Here is a 23,302-nt window from a genome sequence, read left to right on the forward strand (position 1 = left end):
CCTTGCCACTGCCATAGATTCATTTTTGCCCAGGGGTTTCCATTTGTGCGTGTATTGGTTTGCAAGGCAAGGTTTTGGCAGAGGGGTGTTACAGGGGCTGCTTTGGTGAGAAGCTTCCCCCATATCCCATAGAGTCAGTGCCAAGATAGACCAGCTGCTGACCAAGCAGATTGTGACAGTGCCTCTCGGATAACAGATTCAAGGGGAAAGAGTTCCTGTGCAGGAGCAACAGCAGCCAGAGAGAGTGAGAATATGTGAGAGAAACAGCCCTGCAGACACCAGGGTCAGTGCAGAAGAAGGCAGGAGATGCTCCAGGTGCCAGAGCAGATTCCCCTGCAGCCTGTGGTGCAGCCCATGGTGAGGCAGCTGTGCCCCTGCAGCCCATGGAGGTCCATGGTGGAGCAGATTCCACCTGCAGCCTATGGAAGACCCCACACTGGAGCAGGGGATGCCTGAAGGAGGCTGTGACCCCATGGGAAGCCCATACTGGAGCAGGCTCCTGGCAGGACCTGTGTCCTGTGGAGAAAGGAGCCCACGGCCTCTGGTCAGTTGAGGTCAGCTCTCCTGGCTCTGTCCCCTCTGAAGACCTTCCCTACCCCCCGCATATGGGTGATGGAGGATGTTGGAGAGGCAGCCTTGGTGCTGGGGAACACTGCTCAGCAGTAGCCAAAACCTGGTGTGTTCTCAACACCTTCCTGGCTCCTGATACCCAGCACTGTGAGGGCTGCTGTGGAGAAGGTTAACTCCATCCCAGCCAGATCCAGTGCAATCATGAAGACTTTAAAGGAAAAATCAAGGTGGTTTGGCTGGATTATAGTGTCAATCCCCATCTCTCTCTGACTCCTTCACAGGCTCGTCAGTACGTAGGTATATAGTGTAGATGTGAACAGCCATCTCTTCTACACTGCACAACTGCAAGTAAAGTGTGTGCATTCTACAGAAGAAGAGTATATCAGCAAAATGCTTTATCTTGTTATATTATTCAGGTTTATTTTGTATTAATTCGAGTAGCATGCAGTCACTGGCATGTCAACTGCCTACACAAGATAAACTGCTTCAATGCTCATGTGCGATCATGCTTTTACATGGGCATCTCACGGGGTCTTGTAACATACTGCCACCACAGTGGGGGCAGATGCCCTTCCTTACGAGCTGGAGGCAGAGCTTCAGTTCTTGGACCATCAGGTGGAGTTTCTTCTTCGAGCTGCTTAAGCTAGGAGACAAGACAGAGAAGTGCTTCAGTATTCAAATGAACATTTCCATGATGCAGGCTCAGTGCCCAGGCAGCAAGAACTGGGGCCTGCTTCAGAAAGCAAGAACCAGCAGTAACACCTTCAAGTGTCATGGTTCCCAGTATTCCCTTAGTCATTAATCACTGCAGGCTCATATTAACTAAGTAGGAAGGAATTTTTAAGAGTAAAAAGTGATTTACAAGAGAGATTTTACTTGAAAGGTCATTACTTTCATGTAATTCCTGCCTACCATTGCTATGCTACATTAATCAGACTCAGTTCTCTTTGAAAGCTGCCAGGTAATCACAAGTCCTGAACAACTTCCACTGCAGTCCATAGGAGACCTCTATTCCTGTATGCCCCCAACAGCCAGCCCTTCAGGTGTTTTCAACAGATGTCTCTTGAAACAGTGCAAGCACTGGCTGTCACTGTTAATTCTGTCATATCACACACAGTCCAACTGTTTCTCTACAGCTGAATTCAAGAACTACTCCAAGAGCATCATGTTTTTCAACTGAATCTCAGTTTAGGGTGGCCAGAAATCAGTCTCCATTCCCACCTGATGCCCACTGTGGTAGGTCACTTTCAAAGTGCAACCTGAAAGTGTCAGAGCTTTACAGCAGGAGAGAAATTCTCCGGTCATTAATCTCCTCTCATACCAGTTTGTAATTTCTTTTAGCATCACTGCTACAACAGCCCCACACTAAGTTAAATGCAGTGGCAGCTTTAGCTTTCAACTTCAAATTCCCTCCACAGCCTTTAAGAAGCTGTAACTCTTGAGATCTCTGTGTAGGCATTTTAGGTTGAGTCCATGTTTCCCACTGGCAGGGGTTCTAACAAAGCGGAGTGTAAGTGAGACTGCAGTAGGCATGGGATATTTTTTCCAAGAAGACATCGGATGTCACACAAAATACTTGGGTGCTGAAGAGGTTTTACTCTGCACTGAGCAAGCACTGACCTCTTTATCCCAGCTCTCCCGCTGCAGCTTCTTCCATTGCTCTCGCTTGGCAAAGTAGTCAGGATACATTGCCTTCTCAGATGGATGCCAGTAATCCAAGACCCATTCAGGAAGCTGTTAAAGAACAATATAATTTATATATATTACTTTTATATATGAAATCATGTATAGTACACACACACATAAGAACTAAACACCATTACTGAAGCAGTATTAAACAAAATATAAAGGAAATACAGTACTACATAAAAACATTTAGAGCCACCTGTTGTTGGTCTCAAGGCACAATATGACAGAGGTGAGTACTTAAAATCTTTGTTTCACATATTGTTCCAAGTAATAGGAAGACATCACAATGACTTGCTTAAATCACAGCATCCTTAAGACAAGTCCCAGGCCATCTCTGTTAACTATAAAGCTCTCACAATAATTCCATCTGGTGGAAGAGAAGATCTTCCTTTCTCCCTCCCTTCTCCCAAAGGCAGCAGGTTGAAGAGAGCCTTTTCTCCAGCTACTAATTTATTTGAGAGAGACAAAACCTTACAGCTCATTTCTGCTTGTCTACACCTCCTAAGAAATGAGTGGCCTTTAAGAGCTTGGTAATGGTCTGACCTCTAAAATGTCAGTCAAGAATGAAAGCAAAGCTTAAGATTCTGCAGCAGTGCATCACCAAATGCGAACGTTTTAAAGACAGAATTTGGATTAAAAAACAAAATGAAACCCCACCAAAACCCCCAATTCTTAAAAAAAAAAATAAGACATTACCCCTATACCATCATTCATGTACTGACATTTAGACTTCCAGTTTCCTGTTGTGATTCTCACCACTGAGTAAACCTTCTGACTGAACAGAAATAGCAGAGCTGCTGCTAATAAACTAACAGAAAATCCACACATACCAAACAACACTTAAAACCAAAGAGCCCAAGATGTGAAAATCACATTTTACAGCAGCTTCACAATGGACATTCACTGATGTATCAACAAGCCATATCCTTGTGACAGCCATTTTGCTAAAGGACAATTTTAGCATATCACACAGGGCAAAGAAAAGAGAACATAAACCACTTTGTATTTCTATATGAAGACCAATCCTAACCATTTAGTGCTCAACTGGCCTTTTTTCTGATACAGAAAATAGAATAGAGACTATTACGTCTACTAAAGCCCATGACCTTGGCATAAGCTTAAGTCCTTCTCTTCCCTTTTCACTCATCGTTCTTTTCTCTGCCTCTGATCAATCTGCATCAGATCCTTCCTTTCACGTGGCTTCTTATGCATAAAGATCTGCTCAGATCTAGTCTTGTGTCAGCATATAATTCAAATTAGACAGAAAATACTATTAACTTTTTGCAATGCATTAAGAGACACAATGCAAACAAAGCAAAAACCCTGTGGTCTTCTACGAAACTTGTTTCTTTCTTCCTAAATAAAACAATCTAGGGGGAAAAGCAAGCCCCTAGAAGTGCCCTGGATTCCAAAAATATGGCTCCTATTTTTAGACATACCGCCTATCACATAGTGACGCACAAATACTCCTCTGGCTCTACAACACGTGAAGGGGAGTGGTAATTGGTGCAATTACTCAAAATGCTGGAAGAAAGATAAGGCTGAGTGAATAGAAGCCCCCAACAGCCAAGCTGACATCTGACATGACCAGAGAGAAACCAGGGCTGTGATCAGATGGCCCCACAATGGGTAGCACACCTTCCTCTCACAGCTCAGCTCCAACTATTTCACCATGCCTGCCTGAACCACTGCAAAGCAATGGCAAAAGAGCAGATGATTACAGAATCAACTAAGTTGGAAAAGACATTTAAGATCCTGAAGTCCAGCCTTTACCTCAGGGCTGCGAAGGCCACCATTAACCCATATCACTGAGGGCCTCATCTACGTGGTTTCTGAACACTTCCAGGGTTGGTGATTCCACTACTGCCCTGGGCAGCCCGTTCCAATGCCTGAGCACACTCACTGTGAAGTTTTCCTAATATCCAATCTCAGTCTCCCCTGGTGCAGCTTGAGGCCATTTCCTCTTGTCCTGTCGCTTGTTACTGGGAGAACAGACCAACCCTCACCTCACTCCATCCTCCTTTCAGGTAGTTGTAGACAGCAATAAGGTCCCCCTTGAGCCTTCTCTTCTCCAGGCTAAAAAAAAACAGGTCCCTCAGCCATTCTTCGTAAGACTTATTCTCCAGGCCCTCCACTAGCTTCACTGCCCTTCTCTGGACCTGCTCCAGCACCTCAATGTCTGTCTTGTAGTGAGGGGCCCAAAACTGAACACAGAGTTTAAGGTGTGGCCTCACAGTGTCAAGTTTAACCATGCCAAGTGCAAGGTCCTACACCTGGGTCGGAGCAATCCCAGGCACAGCTACAGGTTGGGCAGAGAAGAGATTCAGAGCAGCCCTGCGGAGAAGGAGTTGGGGGTGTTGGTGGATGAGAAAATGAACATGAGCCGGCTTCAGTGTGTGCTCGCAGCCCAGAAAGCCAACCGTATCCTGGGCTACATCAAAAGGAGCGTGACCAGCAGGTCAAAGGAGGTGATCCTGCTCCTCTACTCTGCTCTTGTGAGACCTCACCTGGAGTATTGTGTGCAGTTCTGGTGTCCTCAACATAAAAAGGACATGGAACTGTTGGAACAAGTCCAGAGGAGGCCATGAGGATGATCAGGGGACTGGAGCACCTCCTGTATGAAGACAGGCTGAGAAAGTTGGGGCTGTTCAGCCTGGAGAAGAGAAGGCTGTGTGGAGACCTCATAGCAGCCTTCCAGTATCTGAAGGGGGCCTATAGGGATGCTGGAGAGGGACTCTTCATTATGGACTGTAGTGATGGGACAAGGGGTAACAAGTTCAAACTTAAACAGGGGAAGTTTAGATTGGTTAGAAGGAAGAAATTCTTTCCTGTTAGGGTGGTGAGGCACTGGAATGCGTTGCCCAGGGAGGTTGTGAATGCTCCATTTCTGGCAGTGCTCAAGACCAGGTTGGATGAGGCCTTGGGTGATACGGTTTAGTGTGAGGTGTCCCTACCCATGGCAGGGGGGCTGGAACTTGATGATCTTAAGGTCCTTTCCAACCCTAACTATTCTATGATTCTATAAGTACAGGTCAAAGAGAAGCTAGCAGTGTTCAGACAGACCACCATTTGCAAGCATGAGACAAGCAGGACAGCCTCCACCATGGCAGCAGCAAGATGTTCAGCAGCCATGAGCTATGACAGAAATGATTCTGCCAAGTCAAGCTGCAACCGTATGGCAGCCCAATTAAAGCCCTCACTTTACATTCACCACAAGCACAATGGAAGCACAGTAACACCCCATCTCACAGGTCACAGTCACCTCACCTTGTAGCACTCGTATCTCTCATAGGAAGTGCCCCCAGGGGAGTCAGGGAAGATGTATGGCTGCGGATGCTGGTTTGCCCAGAACTCCTCCTCGCCTGCCATCAGCAGCTCCGTGGCTTTCACCATATCCTTCACATCCTTGTTCTTATCAAACCGGTCCCTCAGGAGCACAGCAAAGTAGCGGTACTTGTCTCTATGGACAGAGATTAAGCACAATGAGGTACACTGGAGGAGAACACGGGCCACATGCAAAACCAAAGCTTAGCATCATCACCCATCACCCCTGTGCAAAGACAGGGTTTCAGCAGTGTCACCAATACAGGAAATAAACTCTCCAACCAGAGGGACAGGTTAGAAACTGACATGACTTTATTATGGTACCGGGTGCATGAGGGATTGCTCTGCCCGTCACACACAGTGAGAACAGGCAGCTCACAGCTTATATAGTTTTGTTATATACATAGTCATTGTAACTCCACAAAATGCCCACCCAGTTCCTCACTGCATATGCTACTTTGGGTAGATAAGGCTGTGGCACTGTGAATTTGAGGAGTGGTCTCTGGGGGTCATCATGGTCATTTGGGGAGAAATACCCCTGCTCAGTTTACCCTTTTATGGAAATCCGTTAGCTAAAGACATTGGAACGCATTCAGTCTTGCAATTAACTGCATGTTCTTGCTTGGGCTAACTTCCAACCCTGAGAGGCTCCTCTAGCTGTTTTCTTTTGCAGCTTTCTCAAGCCTTACCAACAGGAGGAAGGCCAACACTGATTTGAGAGAAGAGATCTGGTCCTCTTATTGAGTGCCTCCCTTATCCCTGTAGCCTTGTCCATGTCTAAGTCTCTATATACAATGAAGTACTAACTTGATTCGGCATCACCAGGAGCCCCTGAGGAGCTCCTGTTCCCACATAACCCTTTCCTGTAGTGACCCTAAAGGCTTTTTCCTCACCCCTGGGGCAAGGGAAGAGAACAAACTCCTGTCAAACCCAAAACCCCGTTCCGGCAGGGAACCCCAGCCGCTCCGCCCCCTCCCCCCCCCCAGGCCTGAGAGGCCACTCCTAGGAAGGACAGCTCCCAGCCCCCCAGCCCCCCTCCCTCATCCCGGCTCCCTTCTGGCCTCACGCACCGGTGGATGCACCAGGACTCGAGGTGCCGCAGGGATTTCTTGTACAGCCGCAGCACCTTCTGCTGGTGCGTCAGGTACGCCGCCATGTTGACTGCCCTCACCTTCGCGCGCGGGGCATGGCGGGAAGCCGGAGGACGCCGCCGCCGCCGCCGCCGCCGCGCGGGGTGTGACGGGAACGTGGAGGACGCCGCGCTTCAGCCGCCGCCGCCTCGGACAGAGCTTCCGCCATGAGCCGGGCCAAGTTCATCGGTGAGGGGATTGCGGGCCGGGAATAAAGGGGCTGTGTCCGGGATCTGTGTCCCCAGCCGGGCTGGTCGCTTCGCCCCGGGTCCCTCCGTACCTTGCCCGGTATTGGGCTGAGTTAGCCACCGCCTGTGCCCTCCGCTCCGTGAGGGGCCCGCTCTGGTGACCTGGCTGCCCGTCATACAGGGCTTGTCACCGCCTGCAGTCCCTCTCGGTGTCTCCGGGCTGGCTTTGAGCTTACAAGAGGTGCTTGAGGGCAGGGCACTGAGGGGCTGCTCTGTGGCTCCTCTGTTATCTGTCAACTCGGGTTTCTGGGTACCCCTCGCCCCCTTTTCGCATTGTCGCGTTAGTTGTGGTTGTTTCTAGTTGCATGGAGTTGGGTGAAAATGTGCTTTAGAAATGAGGCAGGAAATACGTAAATAACTTCAGAAGGTCGGTTCAGGTTGAAGCTTTACGTGTGGCTGAAAAGCCTAATACTGGAGCGTTTCCCTTCCCACTAGAAACCGCCCTACAAAGGTGGCTTGGGCAGCTGCAGAGGTGGGTGTGCCTGGTTCCCGGCTACAGCCCCGAGTGGGGAGGCTGCAGCCCGGGGAAAGCCTCGGAGGCCAAGAAAGAAGGGGCTGGAGCAGCTCAGGCCGGTGACTGCATTGCAGGTGTCCCTGGTGCTGCTCACACTGGGCGTCCTGGGCAGAAGAGGGGAGAACAGGCAGTTTTTGTGAGGCACTCTGCTGCTGCTCCTGCTGAGTGAAGGTTGGATGTATGCGAAGTCGCTTAGCTTTATACGGCCTGTGATAGTTGGGGTTGTTAAGATACACTTTCCATTGTCTTCCCTAGTTGGCTGGTGCTCAGAATGAAATCATACAGTACCAGGCTGGAAGGGACCTCAAGGATCATCTGGTCCAATCTCATTTGATGATCTTAAAGGTCTTTTTCAATCTAGTTGATTCTATGATTTCTGTGAATCTTTCTGGGCAAAGCATGACCTAGACTAGATGTCCTAGCAGCCTGTCTAGCCAAATGTTAAGCGTTCAGTGTTGGGGAATCCACCACTTCCCTGTGGGGATTATTCCAGTGGCTGGTTGTTCTTGAGGAAATTTTCCTCTAGTATCAAACTTGTCTAAGTGTAGAGTGACCATAACATCAAATTGCTATCTTTGTTTTTTCATAGATATTGGTATTAATCTGACAGATCCTATGTTCAGAGGAATCTACAGGGGAACACAGAAACATCAAGGTAAATGTTTCTTTGTACCTGATCAAACGCAGGATCCCTCTCATTAAAATAGAACCTTTCAATGTCAGAATGTGAGGTTAGAGGGTTGGTTTTTTTTTCTCCTCAAAAACTAGATGCTTGTTTACTCTAGGCTTGAAGAAGAAAGCAAGACAAAATAAGTTAGATGATCTGAGCAAAACACGTTCTCTTAATTGCTGTTAAGCTGTTACAGAGGTAACGTGGATTTTAGAGCAAAGTGGACAATTCTAGTCTGTTTATATTAGGGTTGCATGGAAAAATCTTGAGAACTGTGAGCAATAAACTATCAAAGGATTGCTGAATCATAGTTACTAATTATAACATCCTCTTTTTTGCTCTCATGGCCTGTAGATACAGATGTAAAGCTAGACAGTTTCCTAAAGTATATGGAAAAACTTCCATTGACTTCCTGGATTTAAACTGGAGCTTCAGTTATGGCATTTTGTTATTATTTTCTCAAGACCAATCAAATGTGGTTTAAAGATTCCTCATGATCGGCATTTTGGCTGCGTGAAAGTGATTCTTAGTTGAAAAGTAGTTAATTCTGCTGTTAAACCTACAGGTCAATTGATGACATTTTTGTGAACTTTCACAGATGACTTTTTGGATGTGGTGGAGAGAGCAGTCAAAGTTGGTGTGAAAAAGGTGATTTCTTATAATAAACTTTCTTTAATATTTTAAACTGCTTTATAATACTTTGGGTCTTTAGTGCTCCCCTATTCAACCAAATGTTTCTAGACCTTGCAGTGGAAAATGCAGTAAATTTCTTTGATAGCATGAAGCAAAAGTGTTCTGTGCAGAGCGTTGTCTTTCATCTGCACAGATCATTATATGCTGATTATTTAAGCTCAATGGTATCATATATGACATGTATGTAGAATTTCTTTTGTACAGCTTCAACATAGGTGTTCTCTGACCGTCTGCAATTGACCAATGTAATTTTCTGTGCTAGTTGTATTATAGACAACCATTTCTTTCTCTTTGTATCCTGTGTGAACTCTTAATCAGTCTTCTGATTGAGATCCTTCAGATGTTTCTATATGTAATGGAAATGGGTAACTGCAGAAGAGCTGGGAGTGCTCATAAATTCTAAATAGTTGAGACGTGAATGTCTGCTAGTAAATACTGTCCTAAGTATATTAAACCAGCAGCATTATGAGCAGTTTGGTTATTCTTATGAGCAGTTTGGTTACTCTTAGCTGGAAATTAGTGCACCTCACTCCTGCAGTCACAGTAGTCCAGCGTTCCCATATCTCATTCTGAACTGAATGTAAAGACAAAAGTATGAATTACAGCAGAATGCAACAAAAGTCACAAAGTGTTCTACGACACTAATAAGGCTGGTGAGTTAGAAATAAACCCTCCTCTAGAAGAGGATCAGAGGTCTTGGAAGATGCTGAAGGACTCCTCTGTAAAGATAAGTCTTTCAGATAGGAAAACCAGAAATTTCAGGTAGGAAATAAACAGGAAGACAAAAAAAAAATAAGTTCCCCCACTGCAGCAGGTACAGATACACTTTTACTGTGTTTGTGTGTGTTAAGTACTGTTTAATCTCAACACCACCGTCAAAAATAGATCGGCTGCATAACTTTTTCAAGATGCACATGAGATTCAGAAATGGAATTCTGGAGTTCCCTGTACTTAGCTGGTTTCAGTCTTGCTACTGGCCGGCCTATTCCGTCCCACATTGTTTCTACTTGCTTAGAAACTTAATCTGTTCATTTGAAAATCCTTCTATTCTTCCATATAGGTGCTGATTTGTGGTAATGTTTTGTAAAGTTTTGCCCTGTGCATGTACACTGAGCCAGTTTCAGCTTAACTTATTTTACTGGTGATACTGCTGGAATGTGTTTGTCAGTAGTGCAGACCTGTCTGGTGCATAGTAGGTGTAGGAATAAGAGTTGTCCAGAAGCAGTGTAGTCACGATTTGGTAGGACTTAGGGTGCAAGATTCTGCAAGTGGTGGTTCAAAAATCACTGTAAGCAGCATTTCTGGTGTAATAACATTTGATCTTAAGGTAAAAATAAAAGATCAGAGCCAGAAACTCTTAAATTTGTAAGCCTGACTCTGATACAAAGTCCTTTGTTGGTTTATCTACTTGCTCATGTCTTGTTATGGGAGTTTGGGAGTTTTTAGTTTCTCCGCCTGTAAGACAGAGGGAATGTTTCTGAGTGTCATTTCTTGAATGCAAATAAAGTTTATTGAATTGTTATCTACTGAAGCTGTTGCTGCAAATAAAAGTATTTTTCTCCTTTAATGGTTTAAATACTTAGTATAGAAGATATTTGATAAAGAAAAAAATGATGTTTTGATAGCTAGTGTATTTATTAGCTCCTGAGGACCACTGGGGTTTGTTACTGATTTATGCAATTGTTATGTATACATTAGTAATTGTCTTCTGATGTTCTCTGTCTAGATTAGTACTTACATCTGAGTGTTATCTTAAGCAGTCTGTTTGATGTTCACAGAAGAACATACTCACTGACAGTACTTTTCTTCTTCCAAGTTTTTGATTACAGGTGGGAGTCTACAAGACAGTAAAGATGCATTGCAGCTGGCAAAGAGAAATGGTATTTTCACTTTAAACTTGCCTTGTCAGTCAAAAATAGAACTTTCTTCACTCAGAATTAAGAGTTCAAAAGGACCCATCCGTGGAGGTGTTTACAGAATCTCAGAGTAAAATGGGAAACTCTATTTCAGAATGGGCTGAATGCCTTGTGTGGGAGTGGCTGTATGTTGCTCTTTAGATCCCTGGCTCTTGGAAGGAATCCTTCATTGATGCTATTTCTAGATAAAAAAAGAAATTGCAGGGAATTTCTGGAATAAAAATTTTGTTCCAAGGCTGTCTTCTAGAAATAAGCTGTGTGGAATGTATGGTTTTGGTGGGGTTTTGTTTGGTTTTTACTTGCCAGTCTGTCATGACCAGCTTGAACAAGAGAGGTGTCTTCATGCTTCTCTTGCCTCTTCTTTTCTTGGTGTGGAAAGGAATGCATCTCTCCTTTTTGCCTTGGGCAAATACCATTCCACCAATTACTTAAAATATGTATTTGAACTAAAACACATGTTAAGGTGCTATTTATGAACAGAACCATAGAATAATGTTGGTTAGAATGAACCTGAGGAGGTAATTTGGTTGTATCCAATCCACTTCCCCGCTTCCATCAAACCAAGGCTAGCTTTAGTATTAGGTCAAGTTGCAGTTGCTGGGGCCTTAATCCAGTCATTTCCTCACCCTGTTCTTTTACATTCTCCATAAAGGTACTTAGCAGAAATGTTCCTTTTGGCACTAAGAAATTGAGATTAGATACTTTGGTAAATCAGGCTGGATGTTTGTGGAATTCTGTAACAGCTAATGTAGGGCACACAAGGGAAATGGCATGATAGCTGCAAATCTTCCAGCTGAGGATAACCTGAAGCATTATGAATGAGACGTATTTCTAGCTCTTAAGAGGTCTCTTCCAACCTCAACAATTGTATGATTTATTGAGGGCTGCTCCACCAGAATAATTCAGCTTTGAGTTGCCCTATTGGGAGTATACTGAATAATGTGTATCAAAAATCCACACAGCCCCACTAGAGATACTGTCTAATAAAATCATCACCAAGATAAAGATATTCAAAGGGAGGTTTTTTTTAAAATGATGAGCAGTAGAAGTCCAGACACAGATGCTGTCTATACATTATATAGTTATTTATTCCTCCTTAAAACCTAATACTGTGTTGCTGTAGATGTGTTTTACAGTACAGTTGGCTGTCATCCAACCCGCTGTGGAGAATTTGAGCAGAGTGGTTCTGAACAGTATTTATCTGAATTAAAAGATCTGATTGAAGAAAACAAGACAAAGGTGATAGCAGTTGGAGAATGTGGCTTAGGTAAGTGTTAGCTCAGTAATTAAAGTATTTATTTTTCTAGATATGTATTAAAACAATCCTAAAACACTAACTGGGGTTTTGTGTTCTTTCTGTTCGTAGATTTTGATAGATTAGAATTTTGCCCAAAGGACGTCCAACTCAAGTAAGAAACTTTTGATGACTATACATTGACTTGTATCGATTTTCAGGAGTGCTTTCTCCCTTGTATTCCACCACGTAACATTTTGGCAGGTGCACACCTGCAATTGGCAGGGTTGGTGATGGGTTTTTATGGCAGAACTGGGACTTTGAAAGAAGGGTGCCTACATTCCAGTAGTGTTGTGTGCTAGATGTTGTTACCTGTCTGGTGCTGATTGAACATGTCTTTTTCTGTTAAATTAATCAGAATTTGTAGATTTCTGTATGTGACAGAGGTTAATTCTTGCTAATAATCAAGAATACTTAGAAAGTCATGGGGATAATTTCCCTGTTTGAGCCGTGGTGGTTCCTTCCAAACTCAACCATTCTGTGTTTCTGTAAAAATAACCTAAGTGTAGTGTGTGAGAGAAGAACTGGGTATTTGAGTGAAAGGTACAGGGAAGGGAACAGCACTGTCAAAAGGATAAATCAGCAGTGAAAAAAAATCAGGTAGGGGTGGTCTTAGCTGGGAGCATATCATTGAGAGGTGGTGATAAAGGTGATTTGGGGAGCTGGAGAGATCTGTCAAGTAATACATGCAATGTAGATACTGAATGAAATGAAGCAAGAACAGCCCTCCAGGTCAGCTTCTGTTCTTGCACTGAGAACCTCTCTCTACAGAGGGAACTGTCTGAAAGATACTAGTGATAAATTCAAGTAAGATTAATTATACTGCTCTAAGTGAGTCAGTCACTGGGGGGCAGTGCTTGGTTGTATGTTTTTCTCTAATTGCCACATGTTAGCAGTAGATAGAGTTAATTTCTGCATAATGTTACAGTCGTACAGTAAAATATCCAGTAAAGTGGCCAGAACTTCTGTTCCTGGCAGAAATCAGTGTACACAAAGTTCAGCAAAGCACATCTTGGAGCATAACCTGTTTCTGTGGCAAACTGAAACTCTGGTGGAGTATTGTTTTCTAAGATCCTTACTGCCTTGATGTTATGGAAAGAAAAAATAAGAACTGATTGTCTTTATCCCAGGGGCTGCAGCTGAAGACCTGTAGTGAAAAGCTTCAAATCAGGCACACTGGAATTGGGTTGTCAGGAAAGAGGTGACAGGGTAGAATAGAAGTCACTTGTAAAGGGGTAGGTGAGTCCTTTCTAATTAAGATTGATAATGACAGAAAGTCTTTACCTGAGCTATTTCAGTAAATCACATGAAATCAATTAATTTAGTTTCTAAGATATCTTATTGCGGGCCCTTGTTGGATATTGAGCTGGAAGGAAGTCATTGACTGAAAAAACCCAGAAAGCAAGAAATATGAGGAAGTGAAGAAATATGAGGCCAGATGCTTGCAAATACTTGTGAATTTCCTCTTTTCTGAGTGGACAGCTTCCCCTGCTCTTCACTCTCCATGTGTGTTTGAAACATGGTGAAGGTTTGGGGTTGGTTTTATTTCTGCTAGTTGAATGCTGTGGAGTTGGAGGCAATTTGGCTTTCATGACTCATGGTGAGTTCTTCAAATTGAGATTCAATATAGGCTTGATAAATCAGCTAAAATAAGGAAGGTGAAGTATGCAGTGCATGGAGGCAGTTCACTGTTTCCAGCTGGTCCATCATTCAGGGGTAGCAGTTGCTGAGGTAGGCAGCAAGCAGCTATCTAGGAGAGGTATGGCAGTTTCCCTGTGAGTGGTATCTGGGCATGGCCCAGATGCTGAACCCAGGATATCTGTTTAATGGTTAATCATTATTCTCTAGTTACTCTGTATTTTCTTCTGATAATTTTCACCTGTGAAGATTTTTTTTTCCTTTTTCTTGGATTTAAAATTAATAAAGATGAGAAGCAGATAAAGATGAAATTCCTTTGTTGAAGCAGCCCAAAGAACTTTTCTTTCTCAGAATTCTTCTCCGTTCTCATAACTCTTCCAACAAACAATAGTGATTTGAATGGTAGTTAGAGGAAGTTACTGCCTTTATGTTATGGTGAAGGTCACATTATAAATGGACTGGTAAGTATAGAGAAGTTTCACTGCTGTACTCCCAGGAGGGCTTTGTGGGGCGTAGCAGCACAGAAATGGGAGTTTTCTTAACCAAATTGGAGGGCGTGAGCAATGTCACGTGCACTGCTCTTCATCCATGAATCCAGGATGGTTTGTATGGAGATCTACCTCAGCAAGGCCAGTTTGCTTCAGCTCCTTCAGTGCCTTGATCCCAAATCTGAAAATACCACACCATTGGAACGTGATGGTCAACACTAAACCTGCAAAAAGCCATACAGAAATGTTTCAAGCTTCCTTATTGAGAACCAATACAGAACCAGCAGGCACTGAATGACAGTTGCTCATCCAAAGAGAAAAGGTTGCTCCTTAAGCACTGGAACTACTAAGGTTTTCCAAGTTTCTTTTAGTTACTTTTGCAAGTAGTTTCTTTGGTTTCTTTTGTTACTCTGTTACCATTCTGATCACCCTATGTCTGGGGGGTTTATGCTTTTATAGGGTTTCTCTTGGGTTCCCCCCCTCTTTTTCTCTTATAGTTTCATTTTTGCTAGGAATGGAAGAAGCCCGATTTGCCTTTGCGTTTGTAGGGGCACTAAACTTTGTACTTTCAAGACCACTGCCGTATAGCAAATAGGTTACATGGGGGTTTTACTTGCAGCTCAGTTTCTAAAACCTAATTTCCATATGAAAAATGTCTTCTGTTTAAAAACCCCACCAATAATCAGGCAATTGTAGCTATTTAACCGCAAGAGCAATCATGGGTTGCAAATTACATTTATATTTAGTCAAAGAAGCTGAACTAAGCACAGTGTCTAGACAAAGAAGATTCAAAGTAGGTGTAATTTATTCTTCTGAATTCTCATGTCAGTTTTGAAGGTTACAGCCAATTTGTTCTACCTGTTTTATCACAAAGATCTGCACTGGTGAACAGGGCAGGTAACTTAACGCAGAGAAACTGGAACCTGCAGTACACAAACTAATGAAATTTCCACAGAACAAACCACATTGTCCTTTTCCTTCAGGAAAATTTGAATCAAACTGATGTTTTGCTGCCGCTCTCTCCTGACTGACATGTGAATTGTACACTGCAGTGTTGTAGATGTTTGAGTTTGTCAGTGGAATGTGACTGATCCCCGTGTCCTGGACTGCTTTTAACAGCAACGCCCATAGGTGCATAGTGTCCTGGCCTGTTGGGACAGGCAGTGTTGTTCTGCCCACATAATGTCATCTCTCAAATCAAGTATGGTTTGAGTCACCTGTGCACTGTGGCCTTGTGCCACACACAAGTTCCTCTGCTGTGTTTCTGAGCGTTGGTAATTTGCATGCCAGGGCAGACAGGCTCTGTCAATGATAATGTGCTTCAAGCAGAGCTACCTGCAAATGACAAATGACGGTTTAGTTCAGTGCTAGCTGGCTTCCTTTGGAAACTGCCTGAGGAAGCTGGCCACCAAGTTACCTTCCCTCTGCCCACATTTTAATGTCTCCTCATAGGATGGCTGCCTCGCTGCTACCACTCCTTCAAAGGCAATATTCAAATAGGAATAGAAAGTAGGAGAGAAATAGAATGGAGTGGAAAGGATGCAGATACACAGAGGAGGGAAAACAGGAAGAGTGCAAGAGTGAAGACAGGCAGAATGGGGCAGAAGTAAGATGGCTAATACTGGTATTTGTTTTACCCCAAGAGAGCACAGACTTCATCTGTTTGTCCCCATGGAAGGGCAGACAGAAACTGCGGACTGCTACTGTACAGCCCAGCCAGCCTCGATGCAGTGTGAGCTGTCTGAGGCTATAGAAGTCTGTGTGGTTCTCCCTCACTCACCCTCGCCCCATTTACAAATGCTTCTTGAAATACTGTTCTCTGTGTGATCCATGCTCTCCCATTCCTGACATTTCCAAACTTTGTGGACAGAACAGTCAGTTCCTTGTTCATTAAAAATAAGTACGCCCAGACTCCAACGCCCAGACTCCAGCACCCAGACTGCAAGAGTACATGCTCAGCACACATACATGTGCATCCTTCGGTATTGATGCTCTCAGCCACCTTATCTGTCTTCCAGCACTGATATGTGACTGCACCATGAGAAAGAGCTCCTTTCAAGTCCCTGCACAAATTAGAGCTTTGGCACGGCAAATCCATTCATTCTGTCTTTAGTTCTGGAGGGCAAAAGCAGGAGAAAACTCTTCCACTATTGTTATTTGCTCTTAAAGGTGATTTTTATTTTACAGGTATTTTGAAAAGCAGTTTGACCTGTCAGAGCAGACACAACTGCCCATGTTTCTCCACTGTAGAAACTCACACACTGAATTCTTAGGTGAGTTTTCCTTGAGAATTTTATATTCAGAACAAATTCTGAAGAGCTGGGAAACCTGAATTGTTCACCTTTGTCTGTGTTAAAGCTGTCTTACATTTGTATTTATTTCATTTCATAGACATAATGAGAAGAAACAGAGATAGATTTGTGGGAGGGGTGGTAAGTACAGCCTTCAGCAGAGCATCCATTTTTACATGCATGTGAATATTGTTGCTTAATATGCAGATTCTTGTTTGTCATGGAATATGGGCAGGCTTCCTGTTACATGGTTTAAGTTATTATTAGTTAATAAGTATTTTCCAGTCCCTTCTAGTATTTTTATTGTCATGGCTTATTCAACAGCTCTTTTTGCAAGGTAAGAAGATAGGCTGAGAAAAAGCCCTGCAGCTGACATGAGCAGTTTTTCTTGGCCTGTCAGAAGGACAGTTTAAGCACCTTATAATTGACATTGGCCTTGTCCCAGCTCCTCAGCGTCTGCAATTGCAGTGCATTCAGACCACAGATAATTTAGTTGCATGTTCCCTGTGGAAGCCATAACCTCAAACATTTGCTTCTGACATTAGACATTGTTTTCAAATTGGATCCAGATGTAACTTTTGATTACTTTATGTCTTTAGATATTCAGACAGTGTGTTTTAATTCAAAAGCATAACAGGAAAAACTTTGGATGAAATGGTTAGGAAAGGCCAGCAATGTTCTTTCAGCTTTCCCTTATGGCAGGCTTTTCTAAAAGCAGTAAATGCTTGGATTATTGTATCTAATCTACTGCCATCATGCCTCCCACAGCAGTATCTCAGGTTTCCCCTTTGTCACCACAAGCCACTTCCATCCCCTTGCCAAGTACTGCGTATCCTTTTGGGTAACACTGTGCAGTCTGTCCTTCCTTTTCTCCTGCAAATCCTGTATGAGTGGAGAAGTGAAGAGCAGGAGCCTCTGAACTGCCCTTTGTCAGCGTGGGGGAGCTGACAGCGTCTACTCAGGCTGCGAAGCTGCAGTTCCCAGCTGTGTTACGCTGTTTGTGCCTTGTGACTGACCACTTGGCTCTGCAGTGCCTGGGATACCCCAATACACTGTCTCTCTAGTTCCAGTGGACTCAAATGTGGGGAGAATGTTACACTGCTCTTACAGTGCCCTGTAGGGAATACTGAGGGAAGACCGTAAACATTCAGTGTGCACGGGACTACTTCCTGTGTATGGTCTCCCAGGTATGAGCAAGTTCTGGGCCGGTAGTGGGAACACTGGACAGGCCCTTTCTACACCTATTTATCACTAACAAACTCTGGTAGCCACTGCTGCTGTAGTGTTCAAGTGCCTTCAGCCTGAACTTAGCCCTAGTTCAGAATCAGCTGAGCCATGTCCCATCTTTGTGTTACGTGTCATACATACTATCAAAGGTATTTATGACACAAATAAAAACTAACATGTACTTTTAAATTATTGGAGTTTAAATGAAGTACAAACATTGTACATATGTGTATATCCATTCCAGGTACATTCCTTTGATGGCACAAAGGAAGAAGCAGCAGCTATAATAGATTTGGATCTTTATATTGGAATAAATGGCTGGTAAGTTCTTCACAAGAAATAAAGCCATTTTGAAATGTCAGCAGGAGTGAACTCATTGCTTTCTTTTAAACAATGAGGTCAGGGTTTCAGAGCTGGCTGGACTTTTAATCATCTGACAGATTTAGAATCCCACTCATTAGTCTGTTAGCCATAAAATGCTCTCAGCTCAGCGAGTTAATCTAGCCATGGGTCCATTCTGCTGCCCTCGGGTCAATCCTTGTTTGTAAATAAATAAGGTTGTCGAACCTGTAAATAGTCCTTCCGAGAGGTGTTTAGAAAACAGCGTCATTTGAAGCTGCCTGTCAAACCTGGGAGTAATGCGGCTGTAACCTGAACAGCCTCATCTGCATTCTCAGCACTCAGCTAGCTGGAAGTGAGTGCCAGGTGCCGGCAGGGGCTGCGTGTGCTCCCTGCGGCGGGACGGCTTCACCCAGTCCGTAGCTCTCCAAATCTGCCTTTTCCTGGGAAGTTTCAGTTTACAGGAAGCGTTTTAAATCAGATTTTATTCACTAACAGAATTATTTAGGGAGCTGCCTTTGCTGCAAAACATTGTAACAGGCAAAGGACTTTTGCACGCTTTTTGTGTTTGATTTTATTAACCAAACTCTGCTTTCCTAGTTCTCTGAAAACAGAAGCCAACTTGGAAACACTGAAATCAATTCCGAGTGAGCGGTTAATGATAGAGACGGGTAAGATTTTGTATCTTGGTCAGTTTGTGGCTTAAGCACTGCTGGCTAATGAGATTTGCTTGTATAGCAATGATAAAGCAGAATCCAGACCCAGGGAGTCTGGAGCAGAAACAGGACTGGCTGTTTCTCCACTTGGGAAAGCAGTTTACAGGCTCCAGAAATATTCCTTTTCAGCCGTCTGCTGGAAGGAAGGAGCTGCTGTGTCAGTTCTGACATTGCAGGGGAAGATGAAAAGGACAAATCATCAAGCCCAGAGTTTTTAATGAACCCAGGGACCAGAATCCTGCTTGGATAGCTGAAAATTTGGCTTGCTGGAGATGTGCCAGGCACAGGGCAGTGGCTACGAGCTCGCTACACGTAGCAGTAATGGCATGTGGAAACAACTGCTTTTTAATGGGATAAGGTGGAGGAACACTTGAATTCCCCTCTGGCCCTCATGAGCAGTGATTTCAGTTGACTGACTAGGGATGTGTTTGGGGCTTTTATGGCATGTTCATTTCAGTTACCAGTAACTGGCAGTTATAAATACAGAGTTTGTTTTCTGTAGCTGAGAAAGGAAAACCACAAACTGCCTAAATCCTTACTGCAGTACAGACCTGTTATATAGGAAGTTTGTGTGGAACACATGTAGTGTATGGAGCTGTCCTTATCATGTCAGAGGAAATCAGTGTCATTTTGTAAAATGTAAAATCAAAACCAGTTCCAAAGATTGTGGAGAAATTAAACTGCTCAAATCTCTGCAGTTCCATTTTGAAGTGGAAGTCACTGCTAGAAGAAGACTGGTAGTTGGTTGAACTGCCTCATGCTGTTATCAAATGATTGCATACTCTAATCATTTTTTCTCACATGAACCTAGATGCACCTTGGTGTGGAGTGAAGAACACTCATGCTGGAGCAAAATACATTAAAACTACATTTCCTACAAAAAAGAAATGGGAAGTAGGGCACTGCTTGAAGGACAGAAATGAACCCTGCCATATAATGTAAGTGTACTGCTGCACTGGTGTTTAAAATACATCAAATCTCGGGGGGGGGGGGAGGGACGGGATGGGACAGAAAAAAATCACAGAATCATGGAATGATTTGGGTTGGAAAGGACCTTAAGATCATCCAGTTCCAACCCCCTGCCATGGGCAGGGACACCTTCCACTAGACCAGGTTGCTCCAAGCCCTGTCCAGCCTGGCCTTGAACATTCTTGCCAGGGTTGGAGCAGCTGCAGTTTCTCTGGGCAACCTGTGCCAGGGCCTCACCACCCTCACAGAAAAGAATCTCTTCCTTACATCCAACCTAAATCTCCCCTGTTTAAGCTTGAACCCATTACCCCTTGTCCTGTCAATCAAGCTCACTGGAAATGTAGTAAAGAGAAATGAATTCCAAATATACTGAAACTTGTGCCCAGTGTTGCTTTGTAGGCTGTGGACAAATTTGTAAGTGTTTAATTTTCCCACTTCAGCAATTCTGGATGTAAAAAGCTCCCTGAAAGTGGAACCAGCAGAGGTTTTGTCTTTTCACTGCTACACCGGAGAAGGGGTTAAACCCTGTGAAGTAACATTGCACTTGGTGATTGTTCCGGTCCAGCAGCACTGGAGCCGTGGGGGCAGTACTGAGGCAGTGAGCGGTGCAGATGCCTGTGCTGGCATCAGTGGCCGTGCCATGAATTGCTGTAACGTGGTTTGTGGTTAGGATTGTCTCTTCATTCTGCCGCTGTGCTTAGAAAGAACTGGTCCCACGAAGGTCAGATCTGAGTAATAGCAGTCAGTGTGCAGAACAGTGGCAAAAAACTCCAGGGGTTTTGGGCAGTTGCAAAGTACAGAAACCATCTGCTGCTGCCTTTTCATGTGCTGCTTCACTGAGGTGTGAAAAACAAAACCAGTCAGTTTTCTCCATTAAATAGCACCCGTAGATGAAATGCCTGAATTTTACAACTGTTTCTAAGGTCAGTGAATGGTATCAATGTGCTCAGTCATCAGCTCCTTGCAACAAGGAGCTCAGGACAGTTTCTTGTGGTGTGGTACGTGAATATACTTGCAGCAGAAGCTCACAGCTCCACCTGCCCAGGAGCAAAGCCCATGTACTTGATCAGAAATGGGATTTACTGCTGTGAAGTCTCATTGTCTTTCTATAAAAAGTTGTGTAAGTTGCCTATCTGGAACTAGCTTCTGAAATACTGCTTAGGATAGTGCTAAAGAATCCAGGTATTCAGTAAGGTGTCTCCAAAACAAGTTTAGTTGAGAACTGAAGGGAATTCTGTGGCTTTTTTGGGAGACCTGAAGAAACTCAGATGATGACTGCATAGTTTACACAGTGACATCTCCTAGTGTTTAGATACACTTTAGGCAGTTACCTGGATTGTAATAACTTTTAACTGACTTTATTGTTGTTTTACACATATTAGCATAGAAGGGCTTTATGACTTTCTAGGGTCAGGCCATGTTTTTGGAACAGGGAAGAGATTCAGCTGAGAACATTTTTCTGACCACAAGTGGAGGGAGGGCCTCTGCTGCTGTTGAGTTTTGTCAAGCCTGTATGTGCTAACACCACTCTGTGGCTTTGTCTGCTGCCTCAGCTGTAGCTAACGGGGTGTTTCAGAAACCCTGAGCTGGAAATGCGGGGAGGCTGTCCTGCAGCAGTACCTAACTGCTGTGCATTGGCTTCTGCTGCCTTTTATAAAACAAAATCTTTAGTTCACCCTGATTTAAAAAGGATTGTCCCTTTAATGTCAATTGTAACCTGTACTAAATGACTTGAGAAACTCTTCAACCTTAGGAAACATCACGCATGGCAACTGAGAACTGCTGTTTTGTGGCTTCTCAAGTAGGAAGATGTGGCGTGAAGGGAAAGTCAGACCCAGGCCACAAAGGGTATTTCACGTTTAGGGTGTACAGGCTGTTTGATATAGCTCAGCTGGCAGGGGGAATTTTGCACTTGTCTTTTTTGGGTGGTGCTGGACACCTTTCATTTCTGATCTTTAATATATTTTCAGAACTGCACTACTCCCCTTGCGGCTAAAATTAAGCAAACAAACAAACAAAAGCTTTCAAGATGCTTTTTAGCTTTAGTGATTTCATCTACAGTGATACAGTAACGTACAGCATCCTCCTGCATCCTAGTGGGGTTAATTATGAAAGCTCTACAAAAGCTCTTCAAGGGCGAATTCTTTGGTCTCTGTTGCTTATTTCTGTGTAGGCCAGATATCACCCTGTATCATATCGAGCATCCCTATAAATCAAGAAGCTGTTTGGTTGCAAAGCATGGGAGGGGTCAATGAAATGGGCTAAGTCTGCACAGAAGAAAGTACTTGCATATAGTAATTGCTAAGAGCAACTTTTTCCATTAGTCTTCCTCAAAAGGATCGGCAAGATCCAAAAGTACCAAGCCCTCCTACCAAGCTTGAGCTGCTTACTCTCTTCACCACTACTAGAAAACATAATAAAGTTCAACACATCTTAGGAACTGTTCAGAATATTCATTTTCTTCAGAGTGATACAAAATCAAGAAAATAAGCACGGAGGAAGAAGTGTGGCTTGGTTTTCTGTTGCCTGGTATTAATATTATTCATCCCATTTTTCTTGCCTCCTTTCCCTAGCTTGTTTCAAGGCTACAGGCCTTCTAAATTTGCTCATTTAACATTGACTGCAAGTATCTGAATGTGTTAATCACAGTTAAGCTGGAGAAGGGGGAAGTAGCAAATAAGTCCCTTTGGCAGCTCTGCTCTCAGGTAGGGCTGTAGTTGGAGTTTAAGCTTTGCCACAGACCAGTTAATTCATAGCACAGCCTTAGCCTTGAAAGGCTTCTGGGTTTCAGTCTGAAAAATGAAGACCATTGATAAAGACACCCACAAAATGACACTCTCTTTGAACCAGAAAGCCGTTTAATTACCTCCAAACAAGTCAAAAGACCAAAGTTGAGTCTGTACCAGTGCGCAAACAGTGTTCAGTGTGAAGGAAAGGGCAGTTAGTGACTTAGAAGTGAAGCTGTTTGCATAGCTGAGCCCCTGCCCTGTTTCTCTCAGCATAGGTTTGTATTCCAGGTTAATCTAAGTGACTTGTACATACACATGCAGCACTCTCCAGTATGTTCAGGTCTGAGTGTCAGTCTTCTAATACCAATCTTTTCTTTTTTAGTCAAATACTGGAAATAATGGCAGCAGTAAGAGAAGATGACCCGCTTGAGTTGGCCAATACTCTATATAACAACACTATTAAAGTCTTCTTTCCAAATATATAAAGTTGTTTTTCTTACATTTATTCAGTATAACTTTACTAAGTATATTGCAAAACCTTAAAAATTATCCTACCTGCAAATTCTTATCAATGGAAGCCAGTATGTAGCTTTATTTTTTTCCCTATGGTACAAGATTAAAGCTGCTTTTGAAAAGGTGGTCTCTGCATTGGTGCAGTTTCTCAGCCCTGTTTCCTTTTCAGCAAGATTGAGGATTGATTTCAAGGACAGCCCAAACAAGCAACCCCTGCTAACACCTGTAGACATTGAAAGATGAATACCAGGCTGCTGCATTCACATGTAGAGCACTTCAAGCTGTTACTGGTAGTAAATTCAGCAGTGTTTAACACATGGCTGGCATGCTGTGCTACTTCACCA

At 43.6% G+C, this 23,302-nt stretch overlaps 2 protein-coding genes across 4 annotated transcripts; one reads left to right on the forward strand and one right to left on the reverse strand.

The window, feature by feature from the left end:
- Positions 1-964: 964 nt before the first annotated feature.
- NDUFB9 (NADH:ubiquinone oxidoreductase subunit B9) lies at positions 965-6,794 on the reverse strand. The gene is made up of 4 exons (XM_061447773.1): positions 6,654-6,794; positions 5,527-5,719; positions 2,191-2,304; positions 965-1,213 (listed from the first exon to the last, which is right to left on the reverse strand). Exons 1-4 carry the CDS (start codon positions 6,737-6,739, stop codon positions 1,082-1,084), a joined length of 525 nt encoding a protein of 174 aa, XP_061303757.1. The 5' UTR covers positions 6,740-6,794; the 3' UTR covers positions 965-1,081.
- Positions 6,751-23,084, forward strand: TATDN1 (TatD DNase domain containing 1). 3 transcript variants are annotated; one of them, XM_061447771.1, is made up of 12 exons: positions 6,751-6,902; positions 8,065-8,130; positions 8,744-8,793; positions 10,655-10,718; positions 11,878-12,021; positions 12,121-12,163; positions 16,362-16,447; positions 16,566-16,606; positions 17,937-18,013; positions 18,632-18,702; positions 19,559-19,685; positions 22,828-23,084. In XM_061447771.1, exons 1-12 carry the CDS (start codon positions 6,881-6,883, stop codon positions 22,928-22,930), a joined length of 894 nt encoding a protein of 297 aa, XP_061303755.1. In that variant the 5' UTR covers positions 6,751-6,880; the 3' UTR covers positions 22,931-23,084. The 3 variants fall into 3 exon arrangements, with proteins under 3 accessions (XP_061303755.1, XP_061303754.1, XP_061303756.1); XM_061447770.1 differs by lacking the exon at positions 22,828-23,084 and adding an exon at positions 21,763-22,111; XM_061447772.1 differs by lacking the exons at positions 6,751-6,902; positions 22,828-23,084 and adding exons at positions 7,489-7,549; positions 21,763-22,111.
- Positions 23,085-23,302: the final 218 nt, after the last annotated feature.

This window comes from Pezoporus flaviventris, unplaced genomic scaffold (genome assembly GCF_033815535.1).
Source record: "Pezoporus flaviventris isolate CSIRO_AGI_PZ_B2104156 unplaced genomic scaffold, CSIRO_AGI_Pfla_v1 ptg000007l, whole genome shotgun sequence".
In the NCBI taxonomy this organism is placed as follows: Eukaryota; Metazoa; Chordata; class Aves; order Psittaciformes; family Psittacidae; genus Pezoporus; species Pezoporus flaviventris.

Bases quoted from the DNA above. Each gene is read 5' to 3' on its own strand.
- NDUFB9 (XM_061447773.1), bottom strand. From the start codon at position 6,739: ATGGCGGCGTACCTGACGCACCAGCAGAAGGTGCTGCGGCTGTACAAG. The intron at 5,720-6,653 runs GTGCGTGAGGCC...CTCTGTCCATAG, and splicing joins GAGTCCTGGTGCATCCACCG to AGACAAGTACCGCTACTTTG. The intron at 2,305-5,526 runs GTGAGGTGACTG...GTTCTTTAACAG, and splicing joins AGAGATACGAGTGCTACAAG to CTTCCTGAATGGGTCTTGGA.
- TATDN1 (XM_061447770.1), top strand. From the start codon at position 6,881: ATGAGCCGGGCCAAGTTCATCG. The intron at 10,719-11,877 runs GTATTTTCACTT...GTGTTGCTGTAG, and splicing joins GCAGCTGGCAAAGAGAAATG to ATGTGTTTTACAGTACAGTT. The intron at 18,014-18,631 runs GTAAGTTCTTCA...CTGCTTTCCTAG, and splicing joins TATATTGGAATAAATGGCTG to TTCTCTGAAAACAGAAGCCA.